The 15,554-nt window shown below is 34.0% G+C and overlaps 1 protein-coding gene across 3 annotated transcripts in view; it reads left to right on the plus strand.

The window, feature by feature from the left end:
* Positions 1-15,316, plus strand: part of LRRCC1 (leucine rich repeat and coiled-coil centrosomal protein 1) — a 40,664-nt gene extending 25,348 nt beyond the window's left edge. For 2 of the 3 annotated variants that reach the window (XM_077771310.1, XM_077771312.1), the window contains 10 exons: positions 203-407; positions 1,275-1,414; positions 2,822-3,023; positions 3,418-3,603; positions 4,364-4,538; positions 5,515-5,678; positions 9,022-9,230; positions 9,324-9,461; positions 12,389-12,524; positions 14,787-15,316. In XM_077771310.1, coding sequence (XP_077627436.1) covers positions 203-407; positions 1,275-1,414; positions 2,822-3,023; positions 3,418-3,603; positions 4,364-4,538; positions 5,515-5,678; positions 9,022-9,230; positions 9,324-9,461; positions 12,389-12,524; positions 14,787-14,909 — 1,678 coding nt within the window. In that variant the 3' untranslated portion in view covers positions 14,910-15,316. The remainder of the gene's footprint in view (positions 1-202; positions 408-1,274; positions 1,415-2,821; positions 3,024-3,417; positions 3,604-4,363; positions 4,539-5,514; positions 5,679-9,021; positions 9,231-9,323; positions 9,462-12,388; positions 12,525-14,786) is intronic. The other variant, XM_077771311.1, reaches the window with a different exon arrangement.
* Positions 15,317-15,554: the final 238 nt, after the last annotated feature.

Raw genomic sequence — 15,554 nt, forward strand, 5'->3', positions numbered from 1 at the left:
CATTAATTTATGTAGAATGTTTTCCCTTTTGGCACAGTGTTTGTTTCCAGGATGGAAGAGAGGTTTTTAAGCCATTTTTACCTAATGAGAATTTGAAACCTATTTCAAGTCTTCCTCTGTACTGTAACCTTTAATATTAACTGCAATTTTTAACCTTTTATATGCATAATATACTTAAAGCCACATTCGATTTCTGCTTTAGGTTAAAGGAAATTATTTATAAAGAGAAAAATTCCAAAGCACAACTCGAAATTATGGTTCACCAACTTCAAAATGAAATAAAAAATCTAAGTATTGAATTAATTAAAGCAAAAGATCAGCAAGAGGATCATATTAGACACTTAAGAACCCTGGAAAAAGCATTAGAAAAAATGGAGAGGCAGAAAGGGCAACAACAAGCAGCACAGGTATTTCTCTTTTAATCTGTCAGTCATATGAATTAACACAAATTCATAGCTTTCATCTTGAAGCAAGTGATATTGTTATAGAGTAAACTTAAAAGATGTTAGGCTGTATGTAAAAATTAATTTAAATATAACAATTCCTGTGGAGTTCTTTCTTTTTTTTTTTTTTAAGATTTTATTTTTGGGCACGTAGGTGGCTCAGTCGGTTAAGTGTTGGACTCTTGATTTTGTCTCAGGTCATGATCTCACGGTTTATGGGTACAAGCCCCACATCAGGCTCTGACAGTGCAGAGCCTGCTAGGGATTCTCTCTCCCTCGCTCTCTCTGCCCCTCCACCCTGCATCTCTCTCATGCTCAAAATAAATAAATAGAACTTAAAAAAAGATTTTATTTTTTAAGTAATCTCTGTACCCACTGTGGGGTTTGACTTAGCAACCCCATGATCAAGAGTCAGATGCTCTACTTACTGAGCCAGCCAGGAGCCCCCTTCACCCGTGGAGTTATTTCTGACTAGCACTCGCAATGCAGTATTAAGAATAGTTGGGGGAAATATTGTAGGTTATTAGGCTTATATTCTGGGAGCCAGGTTTTAAAAGTCTCTTTGAGGATCCTGAAGATATTTCATTTTCATGCCTTCTGAGTAGAAATTATTGAGATTTGTGATTTAATTAAGCAATAGTTAATACTAGTCTGTTTGATGCTTCTAAGATTATATTTTCTGTGATCATAGCATCATTAATAAATATTGAAAAAAATCAACTTAGTCGCCAGATTCTATTATTTAGAAGGCGGTTTTCTTTGGGGGAACTGACATTAAATAGAAGCAGAGCGAGTATTATCTAAGCACTGTAATTGTATATATTTACTCAGATACGACTTATCCAAGAGGTGGAGCTCAAGGCTGCTGCTGCTGATAGAGAAATAAGTTTACTTAGAACTTCTCTTCATCAAGAAAAGGAACAAGTACAACAACTTCATGAACTTCTGGCATTGAAAGAACAAGAACACAGGTAAATGAAAAATACATCAGGAAAATAATGACATTTAAAAATAGAGAAAGGAAGCTTCTTGGTTTCTCCCTACCTGCTCCCTTACCTGAAGCTAGACTGATTGGTCAGTGGCAAAGCCTGACAGAATTAGCTCATGGAAAATAACATGTTTATCTATGCATTAAAATCAGTCTTAAAGTGAGAACTGATAGCTTAAAAACAAATAGGTGGCTCTACTGAGGTAAGAACTTCTAACAATTAAGCTTGTTTTGCATTTTTCCAAGCCCAACCAAAAGTCAGTCATTGTAATAGAGAAGATATTTTAATTGACCTCCAAGTATCTACCTGTTAAATCAATCAATAGCCTTTATTCCTCTGTAGTGCAGGAGTCAACAAACTTTTCCTTTGAAGGGCCAGATAGAAAATATTTTAGCCATACCTAATTATATTTCTATAGTAAGAAAGTAGCCATAGACAGTATGTAAATGAATGGGCATTGCTATGATCCAAGGAAGGCTTATTTCCAATAAAAAGAGTCTTGGTCCAAGAGAATTGGTCTGTCACGTGTAGTTTGCCAACCTTCTCTGTGGAGTGCAAGTCCACAATAACCTGAATACTTGCAGCTAGCTATCTACTGGTTGAATTGTTTATTTGCGATGTATATTCAGCGTACCGGTTTAATTGTATATTTGCCATGAGTTAATTGTGTTTGTTTGCAAACCTGTTTTTGTTTTGCCCTTACTTAAATGAAATTTTTAATGTATAAATTAAATGTTAATGCTCTGGGGAAAATTAACATCATATGCAGAGGCAGAATGACTATAAAAGATTAGGGGGAAATCAGTATAAAAATCTAAAATTTTGTACTTAGTTTCCTTCACAAATATCTCTTCTTGTTCTAAAGAAACCAGAACTAGAAATAATGGATTTTGTATCACGGGTTTGACTTATTCAGGAAAAATAGTGGAGAACACTAAAGAATTAACTCACATTTAAATTAAAAACTTGCCCTATATGTCAAAAAATCAGTGAATAATTTCACACTTTAACTGATTTTTTTCTCTTAACCAATCCCAGTACCAGTCAGACTGTATTAGTTACATGTCAAAGTTGTATATCAAAGAATATACAGTGCAATAGAACTTCTACAAATGCACCTGAAGAATTTTAGAAAGCATAAAATAATTCTGAACTATCTCAGTGCAGTTAAGATACAGATAGACTTTTATTCCTATCACCACTGAATATACAGTCAAATAAAATTTTTGTTTTCGTCTAACTACCATCCTGTGCCAGGTTGTTTCTGTAAGTGAGAACCTGATTTTAAGTTAACAACAGAGAATACAGAATACTTATTAACCATTTAAACTCTTTAAAGTTTTTCTTTCCAGATGAATAATGTCCTGTGATTTTTATTTGTTATTCCAGGAAAGAACTTGAAACAAGGGAGTTTCTCAGTGATGCTGAGTTCCAGGAAGCCTTAGCTAAAGAAGTAGCTAAAGAAGAAAGAAAGCATGAACAAGATATAAAAGAATATCAAGAAAAAATCGATACATTAAACCAACATTATATGGATTTAGAAAATGAATTCCGTATTGCTTTAACTGTTGAAGCCAGAAGATATAAAGATGTAAGGATTATATCTAGCTTTTTATTGAAAACAGAATCAGCAAGATATGGTTGGATGAGAGGACTACATTTTAGAATTCTAGCTCTATTTACATATTGCCTCTATGATTTTAAGCAAATTACTTAATTCTTAGAATCTTGGTTTCTTCACAAAAATATAGCTACTCTTCAGTGCTGTTGCAAAAACTAAGTGAGATTATACACGGTCAAGGAAAGACAGCACTGAAATAAGAATTGAGAAGCCTGAATTCTCCTGTTTCTATAGAGCAGGGATTGACAAACTAAAGACCCTAGGCTTGTTTTTGTAAATAAAGTTTTATTAGAACACAGCCACAGAAACAAATAGTTTCTAAATATTAGAGAACTGCTATTTATAATGCAATTTTGAAATATAGGTTAAAGATGGTTTTGAAAATGTTGCAACTGAGTTAGCAAAGAGCAAGCATGCTCTTGTTTGGGCTCAACGAAAAGAAAATGAATCTTCCTCTTTAATTAAAGATCTGACCTGTATGGTGAAGGAGCAAAAAACAAAACTTGCAGAAGTTTCAAAATTGAAACAGGAAACAGCAGCAAATTTACAGGTAAAACATTGAAACTTTATATTTCCCTTTTAATTTTTTCCTTCATAGTCTAGTGTATATTGTGATGATTTTAGGAAGTAACAGTATTACAAACTTTTAAATAATGCTAATTATATGATGTGTATGAGAAAAGTAATATAACTAGGAGATTAAACCATGATTTCACAGATTGTATTGCTTACACTGAAATAATATTTAAATAAAATAAGTAAATTTAAGAATTGTACTTAAGTAAGTAGGTTCAAGTTGTCCAGTGATACAGCAGAAATTGTGATGGTGATACTCATATGGTTGAAGTTCGGGAAATAGCACACAAATTGCTGATAATTTTGTGGTGGTCATGGTAGTCTTTACATATACCTAGCTATAGTAATTTTTAAATTAACCTTTCTAGTGCTGTTGCCTCAGGTTTAAACATTTGCGGTATTTTACCCAAGAGAACTTAATTCCTGAAAGTGACCTTTAGGTTATTGACATAAACGCTGAGTGAGAAATTTTGAGTATTACATGTGTTTTTGCTCTTTCAAGATACTGATATTAGAATAAAATTCAGAGTTCTTAAAGGAACAGTCCCTTAAAATTTGACTTTTTATTTTATGACGTACACTTATCTTAAAATGAAAACCTTCTGTAATGTCAACTGTAGGAGGATTTACTTTGGTTAAATAACATTTTTCTCATAAAATGCAAAAAGTAAAAAAATGAAGCACTTAAATATAATACTTTGCTTTTTTTTTCGATGTTTTTTGGGGATATACAGAATCAAATCAACACCCTGGAAATCTTGATTGAAGATGACAAGCAGAAGAGTATTCAAATAGAACTTCTCAAGCATGAAAAAATCCAGCTTGTTTCTGAGCTAGCTGCCAAGGAGTCACTAATTTATGGTTTAAGGACAGAAAGAAAAGTATGGGGGCATGAGCTGGCACAACAGGGTAAGTTTTTCACGTTTTCAAAGGGAAAATAGCTCATTCTTCTAAGACACACCAAAAAAGAAGGTGATGCTTTATATATAAGGACAAGTAGACATTTGCCAGCCAAACAGCCAAATGAAATGCCTGAGATGTAAAATAGTTTATTACAGTAGTTACGGAGTTACAGCTTTCGTTTTGTCTTCTGTTTTTTTGTTTTTGTTTTCTTCCAAATATAATTTGGCTACTTTTCTGATCAGGTATACTTTTACAGTGCTTCAACTGACTAAGTCATTGAAATAATTCTTACACAGTGATTTTAAATTTTTTGAATAGTATTCAGGTTTTTTCCCAAAAATTTGGTAACACTTTTGTTATGCATGGAGAAATGTGCAAATAGTATATGAATGAAAACCACTTTAGGTGTAGGTAAATCTACTTAGTCTCTTTTCTTTTCCAATCAATCACTAAAGCAAGAGATAGATATTGTTTTATGTTCTTCAGAGATTACAAATTATGAATATTTAGATGTTGATCTTAGCAGAGAATTGCTCATTTGTCCCTTCCATATAAGAATCTTTAGGGGCGCCTGGGTGGCTTAGTCGGTTAAGCGTCCGACTTTCACTCCGGTCATGATCTCGCGGTTCGTGGGTTCGAGCCTCGCGTCGGGCTCTGTGCTGACTGCCAGCTCAGAGCCTGGAGCCTGTTTCAGAGTCTGTATCTTCCTCTCTCTCTGACCCTCCCCTGCTCACGCTGTCTCTCTCTCTCTCTCTCTCCTAGAAATAAATAAAAATATTAAAAAAAATAATAAAATAAAATAAAATAAAAGGCCTTTTTGTTCTCTTCCCCTTTCCTTTCATGCTATGCTTTATATATTTAGGTTTTTTTATTCAGCTTTTCTTTTTATTTACTATATTATACATTGTTATATTAGATATTCATAGGATACAAATCCTCCAAGGTCTTTTAAAATTTGTTATTCATGATGTTTATTTCTCAGGATCATCTCTGGCTTTAAACCGTGGGAAATTAGAGGCTCAAATTGAAAGTTTATGTAAAGAGAATGAGTCTCTGAGAAAGGCAAATGAACGTGATAATGATGCATTAAAAATTAAGTGCAAAATCATAGAAGACCAAACCGAAACCATTGGAAAATTAAAAGTTGTAAGTTTGATACTTTATTTTGGGCAAAGAGCATGTGGCACATTTGTAAATCTGTGGATCAAAATATCCAATAAATATCTGTCTCAGTGAATCCCGACTGTTGTGGAATTTGGGACAGAGTATCCTGTGTTTCCTTATATTATCTATGCCCTTTGCCTTTTAAGAGGACTGCATGGCTTTTATTTATTAACTTTAAATTACTTTTACCTCAAAATTTTATGGGATGTTATTCTGGTCCTGTGAAATAACTGAAAATAATGTCATTAAAGGGTTAGGAATCTTAAGAAAATTAATGTTTTATATGTTTAAAATATCCTTTTAGAGCACTGTTTAGGATCTTCTAATATTGCTAAATTCTCAAAATTGTGACAAAACCCAACTCTTCTATATTTAAAAGTATAAATAGTTTTTAAAACTATGCTTGTTCCTGGGGGAAACCATTTGTATCCTCTTCTCCAATATGGATATCTTCATAAGAATACTGATAGGATTATTTGTTTCAAAGTATGTTATGTGAAAATTTGAAAGTTATCTTGATCACTGAATCAATTTTGATCTTACAAATTTTCTTCTAGAGATTGTCTCTTAACGTAAAAACTGAGGGGGTGCCTGGGTGGCTTAATGGGTTAAATGTCCCAACTCTTGATTTCAGCTCAGGTCAGGATCTCTGCGTTGGTGAGATTGAACCTTGTGTTGAGCTCCACACTAACAGTGCAGAGCCTACTTAGAATTCTCTCTCTCCCCCCTCTCTCTTTCTGCCCCTCCTCCACTCACACACGAGCGCTCTCTCTCTCAAAATAAATACTTTTTTTAAGTGTAAAAACTGAGAAAAATGTATTTAAAAAACTTCTAAACGAGATTATCACCCATTAAAATTAACAACTCATTCTTCAGAGTAGCGATAACTGCCGAAGATTTAATTTTCTTTTTCTTAGTCATCTTTAAGAAACTCCTTGAGAACTTAACTTTATCTCGTACAGAAAATAAATATATGTCATCATATTGCTATATCCTTAGCTAGTTTTAGGCCATGAATGCCTGAACTGTATCACCCTAAACAATTACATTATTGTTCACTCCATGTAAATTTGGTTTCAGTATATCCAAAATTTGAAATCTATCGGGTCATACTTGCCAAGGTGCAGTGAACATTATTGAAATTTTTTAGCATTAAGCCTTTTTTCTTGTTTTAAAAATCTTGCCAAGCATATTTTCCTTTGAGTTAAGCTAACTATGAAACAGAAAGACTTGTGTTGCTTTCTAAATTTCACCAAGTCAAAGCAGAGAATATAATACCTTGGCATAATACGTTGATTTGACAAAGCTACTTCCACGGAAGACTACTGCCTTCTTGTCAGTCTCTGAGCAGGAAGGAAATGACTAGTAATGAATGATACAGTGGAGCCAAAATTCAGATGAGTTTTAGTTTTAAATTTTTGGTTTTAAAAATTCAGATTTTTCAGCCCATCGTTTTTCCCCCACAGCTTATTACATTTACTTTAAAGACCATTGTATGAGCCTCAAATATATGATTATTATGGTGCTTTCCCACTAATCATGAAACAGAGAGAGATAGTTAGGTATAATTTCTTTCAGCAGTAAATTCATCTAAAACAGATAATGACCCTTATCCATTGTTAACTTAGATGTTCATAAAGTAGAAATCTTCAAGGTCTTTTAAAGTTTGTCACTGATCATGTTTTCTTGGGGTTTTCTCTAGCCCCAAATCATGAGAAATTAGGGGCTCATATTGAAAGTTCATATCGAGAAAACAAATCTCTGCAAAAGGCAAATGAACCTGATAATGATGTTTGATGTTTTGGAGTTTGATATTTTCAATTAAATGGATTTTATAGTTAGCTTCTAACTATGGAAATCAGAAGCAGAAATTTTTTCAAATTCTGTTTCCTCCCCATATATAATTTTGATACTTTTCAGTGTATATGGGTCATAGTACTCTCTGATGCTACAGTGTTTATCATTCTTTCTTATTAATAGGGTTATTTCATAAGAATCTTTTATAGCTTTTGTGAACTCCCATAACATATGTCAAGTCTGCTCACTCTTAAGTGCTTCAGAGTCATGGGGACAAAATAAACAATTCATGACTTTTATACAAATGTTCAAGACTGGTCAAGACTAGGAGACTACCCAACATCTTTGCTTAGAATTTCTCGATATGTAACACACTGAGGAGTTGAACTGCATCCTTTATAATTCTTATGAGTACATACTTAAATTGGCCTTTTCCAGTATTTGTTTGCCTCCATCTTCTTCCCAAAATGAAAAAAGGCAAGGTGGGCGGGGCAGAGTAAAGAGGGTAAAAATAAGAACTACCAAGTTCATCTTTTCTCACTCGCAGAGACTGATGTCAGTGGTTGGTGTATAGCAGACTGTTCAGACATGCAGGCATGCCCCCACAAAGCAAAGAAATAGTCATTGGAATAAATCACCTACCTGAAGTCTAATGCCTGCAGACATTTAGCACTGCCTAAGGTGGTTTTGATCTTTCTTTATCCTCTGATTTGTAGTATGCAGACAGGATAAAGTCTGGCTCATGGTCTAGAAGATAGAATAAAAAGTTTGGGGAGATATAAACCCTGTCTTTATGTGACATTTTAATAGTGATAAAATCATGCTTTGTTTTGAAGTAAAGCATTTATTTGGTCATCCTGATGCAGAAAGCACTTCTGTTGAGTATAGTAGAAATAGCAACTTAATTTGTGCCACACATGCCCTGTGCATGTCAATCTTTGCTGTATTTGTCATCCAATTAGAATTTTCTTTGTTTCTATCATTAAAATATTTTTTCAAATGTAATTGAAATTTTTTATTGTGCTGCTTTTCCTTCTCCCTTTATGATTGCTAATTGCTAACTTCCTTAAATAAAAAGTGTAAAGGGGATAAGAATTTTATTTCTTTTTTTTACAAATTTTTTAATGTTTTTTTATTTTTGAGAGAGAGTGCAAGTGAAGGGGGGGGGAGGGTGGAAAGAGGGAGACATAGAATCTGAAGCAGGCTCCAGGTTCCGAGCTGTCAGCACAGGGCCTGACGTGGGGCTCGAACCCATAAACCACCTGAGCTGAAGTCATACACTTAAGCAACTTAACCACCCAGGTGCCCCTAGAATTTTATCTTTCTTAATAGCACTGAAAACAAAGTAGTAGTGATGTTTCTTACTGATTTTTATTAAAAAATGTCCTGTAAATCTTTTCAAAAGCACTCAGTAAACAGTTTATGCTTTAATCTGTAGTTTTTAGAATATTTTAAACCAAATTAAATCCAATTAGGAAATGAGGCATTTGGGTTAATAAAAATAAAGTGCTGATTTTTTTTCTTGAAGTGTTTGCAAGAAAAAGAAGAACAAATCAAAATATTACAAGAAAAGATCATTGAAATACAAAAATGTAGTCAAGAACAACTTGATGAAAAATCTTCACAACTGGATGACATAATTGAAAAACTGGAAAGACACAATGAAAGAAAAGAAAAACTAAAACAGCAGTTGAAAATAAAGGAATTAGAACTTGAAGAAATTAGAAAAGCTTATAGGTATTATATAGTGTTTCCTGTTGAGAAATAAAATGTGTCTTAATGATTTCATATAACCAATTTTGTTTTTTAAATTATTTCTTTTTGTATTAGTACCCTTAATCAGAAATGGCATGATAAAGGAGAGCTTCTAAGTCATCTGGAAATGCAAGTAAAAGAAGTAAAAGAAAAATTTGAAGACAAGGAAAGGAAACTTAAAGCAGAAAGAGACAAAAGTATGGAACTACAAAAGTAAGTGCTAAAATATGTGGGAGATCTTTTGGCATAAACAGTGAATTGGGATGGGTAAGATATGTAAAAAGCAGGAAAGAAAAAAAGGACTAAAAATATGTTCGACATAGTTATTCAGCAAGTGCTTTATTTTCATTCTGTCTATAAAATGAAGATAATCATAGTTCCTATCTTAAATGCTTGATGTGAGGTTTAAATTTTGTGTGTGTAATTATGTATATATATGGCTTATATGAGTTATTTAGTACTAAGTGCCTGACACATAGTAGTAATTACTCTGTGAATATTTTGTTTTTATTACTGTGATTATTTTCAAACTGAAGGAAATATCTAGTGATATTTTTGGCTATTATATGTGAAGTTTAGAAGAGGAAGTCCCCTAACTACGAGAGGCAGTGAGCTGGAGAAACTGGAGCAGATTTCAGTAGTTGGCCTGCGCAAACTGAGGATGCAAGCTAATTGGAAAGAAGGGGAAGAAAATGTATATCTGGGTGCCATCACTGTTAGACTTTATAAAATACCATAGAGGAAATGAAGATTTTACCTTGTAAACTATGTAACTAGACTTCTTAAAAGAATTTATAAAGTTGGCTGCCTTGAAAAATAGGTAACAGTTTAATGATCAGTTGTCTTCTCAAGATTAAAGAGTGTTATGGATAACAGCAAAATCTCATGTAGAGGTCAGTTCCCATTATATCAAGTCTAATAGAACTTGGAATTCGATTTCTTAAGTCAGTATAAGTGGAAAACGTTTTGATTGATAGTACAGTGTCTTGTTTGTCTTCTAATGGACCCTGTTCCACTTTGATTTCAACCAGCACTAATACAGGGATGTTGGCTGGTAACCTGTTCTTTCCTGCCTGTTAAAATTGAGAGTCTTTAATATCCTAAAAGAAATAATCATTTCCTATAAATAGCAGTTCCTAAACTTAGTATAAATCATAAAGCCTGACGTTTTCAAAATCTCTTATATCGCATTGTTTGTCATCTTGTTAATAGCAAAACAGTAAAGGCCTGATTTTATACATTAATGCTTTTGTGCATTATAGACTAAGATTAGCATATAAGAAAGAAGACTTTTAACTTAATAGAATTTTAATAAAAACATTCTATTTATACAGTCTTTTATAATACATAAATTGATTGGGGTGCCTGGCTGGCTCAGTCAGAAGAACAGGTGACTCGTGATCTTGGGATCATGGGTTCAAGCCCCATATTGGATGTAGAGATCACTGAAAGAAATAAACTTTTTAAAAAATACATAATTGGGTTTTTTTCATATATTTTGAAACCAGTAATAAATCTGTGAGGTTGGCAGAACAGGTAGGATTATCCTATTTCTACAGTTGAAAAACTTAAAAGCTGGGGCGCCTGGGTGGCTCAGTCGGTTAAGTATCTGACTGGCTCAGGTCATGATCTCGCGGTTCATGGGTTCGAGCCCCGCATCAGGTTCTATGCAGACAGCTAAGAGCCTTGAGCCTGTTTCAGATTCTGTGTCTCCCTCTCTTTCTGCCCCTCCCCCACTCATGCTCTGTCTCTCTCTGNGGCTGGGGCGCCCGGGTGGCTCAGTCGGTTAAGTATCTGACCGGCTCAGGTCATGATCTCGCGGTTCATGGGTTCGAGCCCCGCATCAGGTTCTGTGCAGACAGCTAAGAGCCTTGAGCCTGTTTCAGATTCTGTGTCTCCCTCTTTTTCTGCCCCTCCCCCACTCATGCTCTGTCTCTCTCTGTCTCAAAAATAAATAAACAATAAAAAAAAAAAAACCTTAAAAGCAGAGTGTGTGACTTGCCCTTAAGTTATATGGCTACTAAGGGTTGCTTGCATCAGGCATCGTAAGAAAGACTTGATTCCTGGACCCAGTGTTCAGTCCACTATTACTATGGGCTATGCCAAAAGCAGAAAACATGTTCATTATGGACTTAAGTTTTTTAATAAAACTTATTCATATTTAATATAAAGGAATGGGTTTTTTTGCCTCTAAGTAACTTTTAGCACTAAAATTTTGTGAATTCAGTACTGTTTAATGTGTTTCCTAACATAGAGCGTTATCTGTTAAACATTAGCATAGAGAAGTCAGATCTACATGTTCATAAACCTAAATCTGCCTATAATGTACACTTCTCAAATTATTGTCACACTACAAACACATGGAGGAAAAAAACTGATAGTTGTTATCTATGAATGTGGTTATAAATCATAAGCTGAAACTCAGACTAAATGAGAACCAAAGTACTTTTACAGGATGAAAGTGTAACAAATTTTCATTGATGTTTTCCTACCCTGTTCTGTTACTAATAGATTCCACTGGATGAACTACTTACATCTTTTATTACCCAGGATATCTTCTTTTTTTGTTTGTTTGTTTGTTTATTTTTGAGAGAGAGCGAGAGACAGAGTACAAGCAGGGAAGGAACAGAGAGAGAGAGAGAGAGGGAAACAGAGAATCTGAAGCAGGCTTCAGGCTCTGAGCTGTCAGCACAGAGCCTGATGCGGGGCTTGAACCCACGAACTGCAAGTTCATAACGTGAGACAAAGTCGAAGGCTTTTCTGACTGCGCCACCCAGGCACCCATATCCAGGATACCTTCTATATAATGCAGTTATACTTCCATTAAAATGTGAATGTAAGGTGGGGCGCCTAGGTGGCTCAGTTGATTAAGCGTCCACTCTTGATCTCTGATCTCTGCTCACATCATAATCTCAAGGTTTGTGTGATCAAGCCCCATGTTGGGCTCTGCGTGGAGCCTGCTTGAGATTCTGTCTCTCCCTCTCTCTGCCCCTCTCCCATGCACATAGTCGTGTGCTCGCTCTCTTTCTCTCTCAAAATAAGTAAACATTTTTTAAAAAATGAAAGAGTTGCCATCTAAGAAGAAAATAAATCCTAATATTTATAAACAAAGATAATGGTTTTTGTGCTTTTTTTTTAAGGGATGCGGTGGAAAAGCTTCATAGTATGGATGATGCCTTTAAAAAACAAGTTGATGCAATTGTTGAAGCTCATCAAGCTGAAATAAAACAACTAGCAAATGAAAAGCAGAAATATATTGATTCTGCAAATTTAAAGGTACTATAAATAAAATTCACTTTGATAATCAGTATTAAATTGATATAGCTAAATACATTATATCTTTGAGAATTATAAAGAGAAAAGGCAGTATGATTTAATGACCAAATAGATATGAAGAAAGTTGCCAAAACTATCATGCAGCCAGGCCAAAATGCTAGTAATACTTAGACAAGTTGTAGAATTCTAAGGAAACCAAAATTATAACTTTGATTCCGATGTGCACCTGCTCCCTGATCTCTGTATAAAAATTGACATTCCCTAATTAGTCTCATATGGAAGTACCTTAGGTTATGTATAGACAGGGTAATTATGTGAATAAATTAAATACAATCCATCACTATTTTTAGAAAAGTCTCTCAAAAAGTATTTTGTTAATTAAGGTTTAAGACCATCATTGATAGTCTTGAGTGATATTTAATATCATTGACAAAGGAATTTTGGGTGTTATGAAATCAGAGGCAACATCAGAAGCACCCTATAGAGGTTTTTGTTTATTTTTTTAACTTATTTATTTTGAGAGTGAGCACTTGCTAGTTGAGATGGGGCAGAAAGAGAGGGAGAGAGAGAATCCCAAGCAGTCTCCATGCCTAGCACAGAGCCTGATGCAGGCCACAGGATCACCACTTGAGCTGATATCAAGAGTGGAACACAGAGGCACCTAGGTGGCTCAGTCCGTTAAGTGGCCGACTCTTGATTACGGCTCAGGTCATGATCTCACAGTTTTGAGCTTGAGCCCCACATTGGGCTCCATGCTGACAGTACAGAGCCTGCTTGGGATTCTCTCTCTCTCTCTCTCTGTTTCTCTCTCTCTCTCCTTCTCAAAAATAAATAAACTTAAAACAAATGTTTTTAAAGAGTAGAACATTAAACTGACTGAGCCACCCAGATGCCCCTAGAACTTTTTAGTCATACATATGCATGAGCTCCCCCCTCAGAGACTTTCATTTCCTAAGTGCCTCATATTTTAGTTAGATCCAGGTATTTTTAAAACTCAACAGGTAACCTCTGTTTGGTTTGATATGTCCACTCTTTGAGACATACTAGATTAGTAGAACGGTTTTAAATTTCCATTTTTCCTTGATTTTGAAGTGGCAGTAAGAAAGTGAGATACCTGTACAACTGGAGATTCAGAAACCAGTAACTGGGAAAGAGTGATTCCATATAATTATTACAGTCGTGTGATTAGGTGGCATTACCCTCAGGAGTCTATGTGCAAAGAAAGAAGCAACAAGGTCTTTTGAAATAATGAATAAGGAGGTATAACTTGTTCAAAATGTAGTTCTTTTATTTCAGGTCAACAGATGTTTCAGAAATTTTCTTTAAAATCTACCAAGTTTAACAAGGGTGCATCAGGTAATACGAAATAAAGTATAAGATCAGGCCCTTAGTTGAAGGGAAAATAATGAGTTTGATATTGGACCTCTAGTGCCAGTAAGACTTAATAATACCAAAGGGATGTATCTGTTTGAGAGTTAGAGAAATGGCACCAGAGCTTAAATGTTATAATCATGGAAAAAATGGTAAATTATGACATAAAAAAGATCATTTAAATTAGGAGAAATACTAATTTCTAAGGGAAAACATTAGGAAATCTATATTAGAGATTAGGAAGTGAAAGGTAAACAGAAAGGAACGGTCATATGGCTAGTACTCTCAGGAATGTTGCATCATAGGAGAGAGAATTTCAAGCAGAAATTAATAGTAGCAAATACAGAGAATCCTAGGAGAATATAGGTTAGGAAGAAATGATAAAATTCTCTTTCAAAAAGATGGTAATTTATAACCAACAGTAATTTTAGAAATGAGGTAGACTAGATTATAGCATTTCTTTAGGAAGGGAGGTTATTACAGTTTTAAAAGTCCGTAAGGAACTGATGTTTTAGTTGAACTCAGGACTCCTCATTCATATGTTCTACAGGACAGTGGAAAGATTAAGTCAAAAGACTAGGTTTCTGTCCATATATGCTACTGAGAAGCTGTATAACTTCTACAACTTTTCTAAGCTCAAAAATAGAGTTAAAATAAATTCCCATGTGCTTATCGCAAGAACCCATGACATATAGACAATATCCATGTAAGTACTTTGTATTACAGTATAAACATTGATTTCCCTATTAGTATTTGAACAAGTTACATTATACTAACCTCTTTGCCTTAAATGAATACCACAATTTAAAAGTAAAGTTTTGACTTTTTCTTTCAGAATACATTTTTAAAATATATGTTCTTTAAAAAAGGTAAATTTATATGTTGATTTAGGTTCATCAAGTTGAAGAAGAAATGCGTGACCTTCTGCAGGAAACATGCAAGAACAAAAAAGCAATAGAAGAAAAAATTAAGCAACTTGCTTTTGCTCTAACTGAAATTCAGCAAGAAATGTGATGGTTCTAAGAATGAATTTAATTGGAATGAAACAGCAGACCTATTGTAAAAATGATTAAATATTGTAATAGTAGTAACTGCTATGACTTTGAAATGTCTCTTTCTACACATTTTATTCTGATTATATTTTAAAAGACTTTTTGATCAAGTATTTTTTAATTGTATCTGTAGGTTTTTATAATAAATTGATCATTATGTGTATTAGAAAAGCCTATCAAAATAACTAGATTTATGACACTTTCTTGTTTCTGTGCTATATACATTGTTTGGTAATTACACATTTGCCTACAAATATGTAAATGGAAATTAACATTAGTATTTGGACTATATAAGGTAAAGTATTTTCATCTTTGTTGTTACCTTATTGTGTTGATGAAAAACTAATTATATTTATTGGTCATGCTTTAGTTGATGTAGTTCCATTTTTTAAAAATGCTCATAAGCGTAGCTGAAAAGATTTGAAGTCTGTATGATAAAGATGTGGCATTCTTAACAAAGCACATGTAGCCATCTCCACATCACTCATAATGACCGCTTTTTAATAAGGCATATGACTTTTTCATTAAAGGTTACACTTAAGGTTTTATAAACATTGTCTGTTCCTCAAGAGGAACACTACTGTTTCACTCCCATTTTCCCTTCTAA

This window comes from Crocuta crocuta, unplaced genomic scaffold, assembly GCF_008692635.1.
Source record: "Crocuta crocuta isolate KB4526 unplaced genomic scaffold, BGI_CrCroc_1.0 scaffold235, whole genome shotgun sequence".
NCBI classification, from domain to species: domain Eukaryota; kingdom Metazoa; phylum Chordata; class Mammalia; order Carnivora; family Hyaenidae; genus Crocuta; species Crocuta crocuta.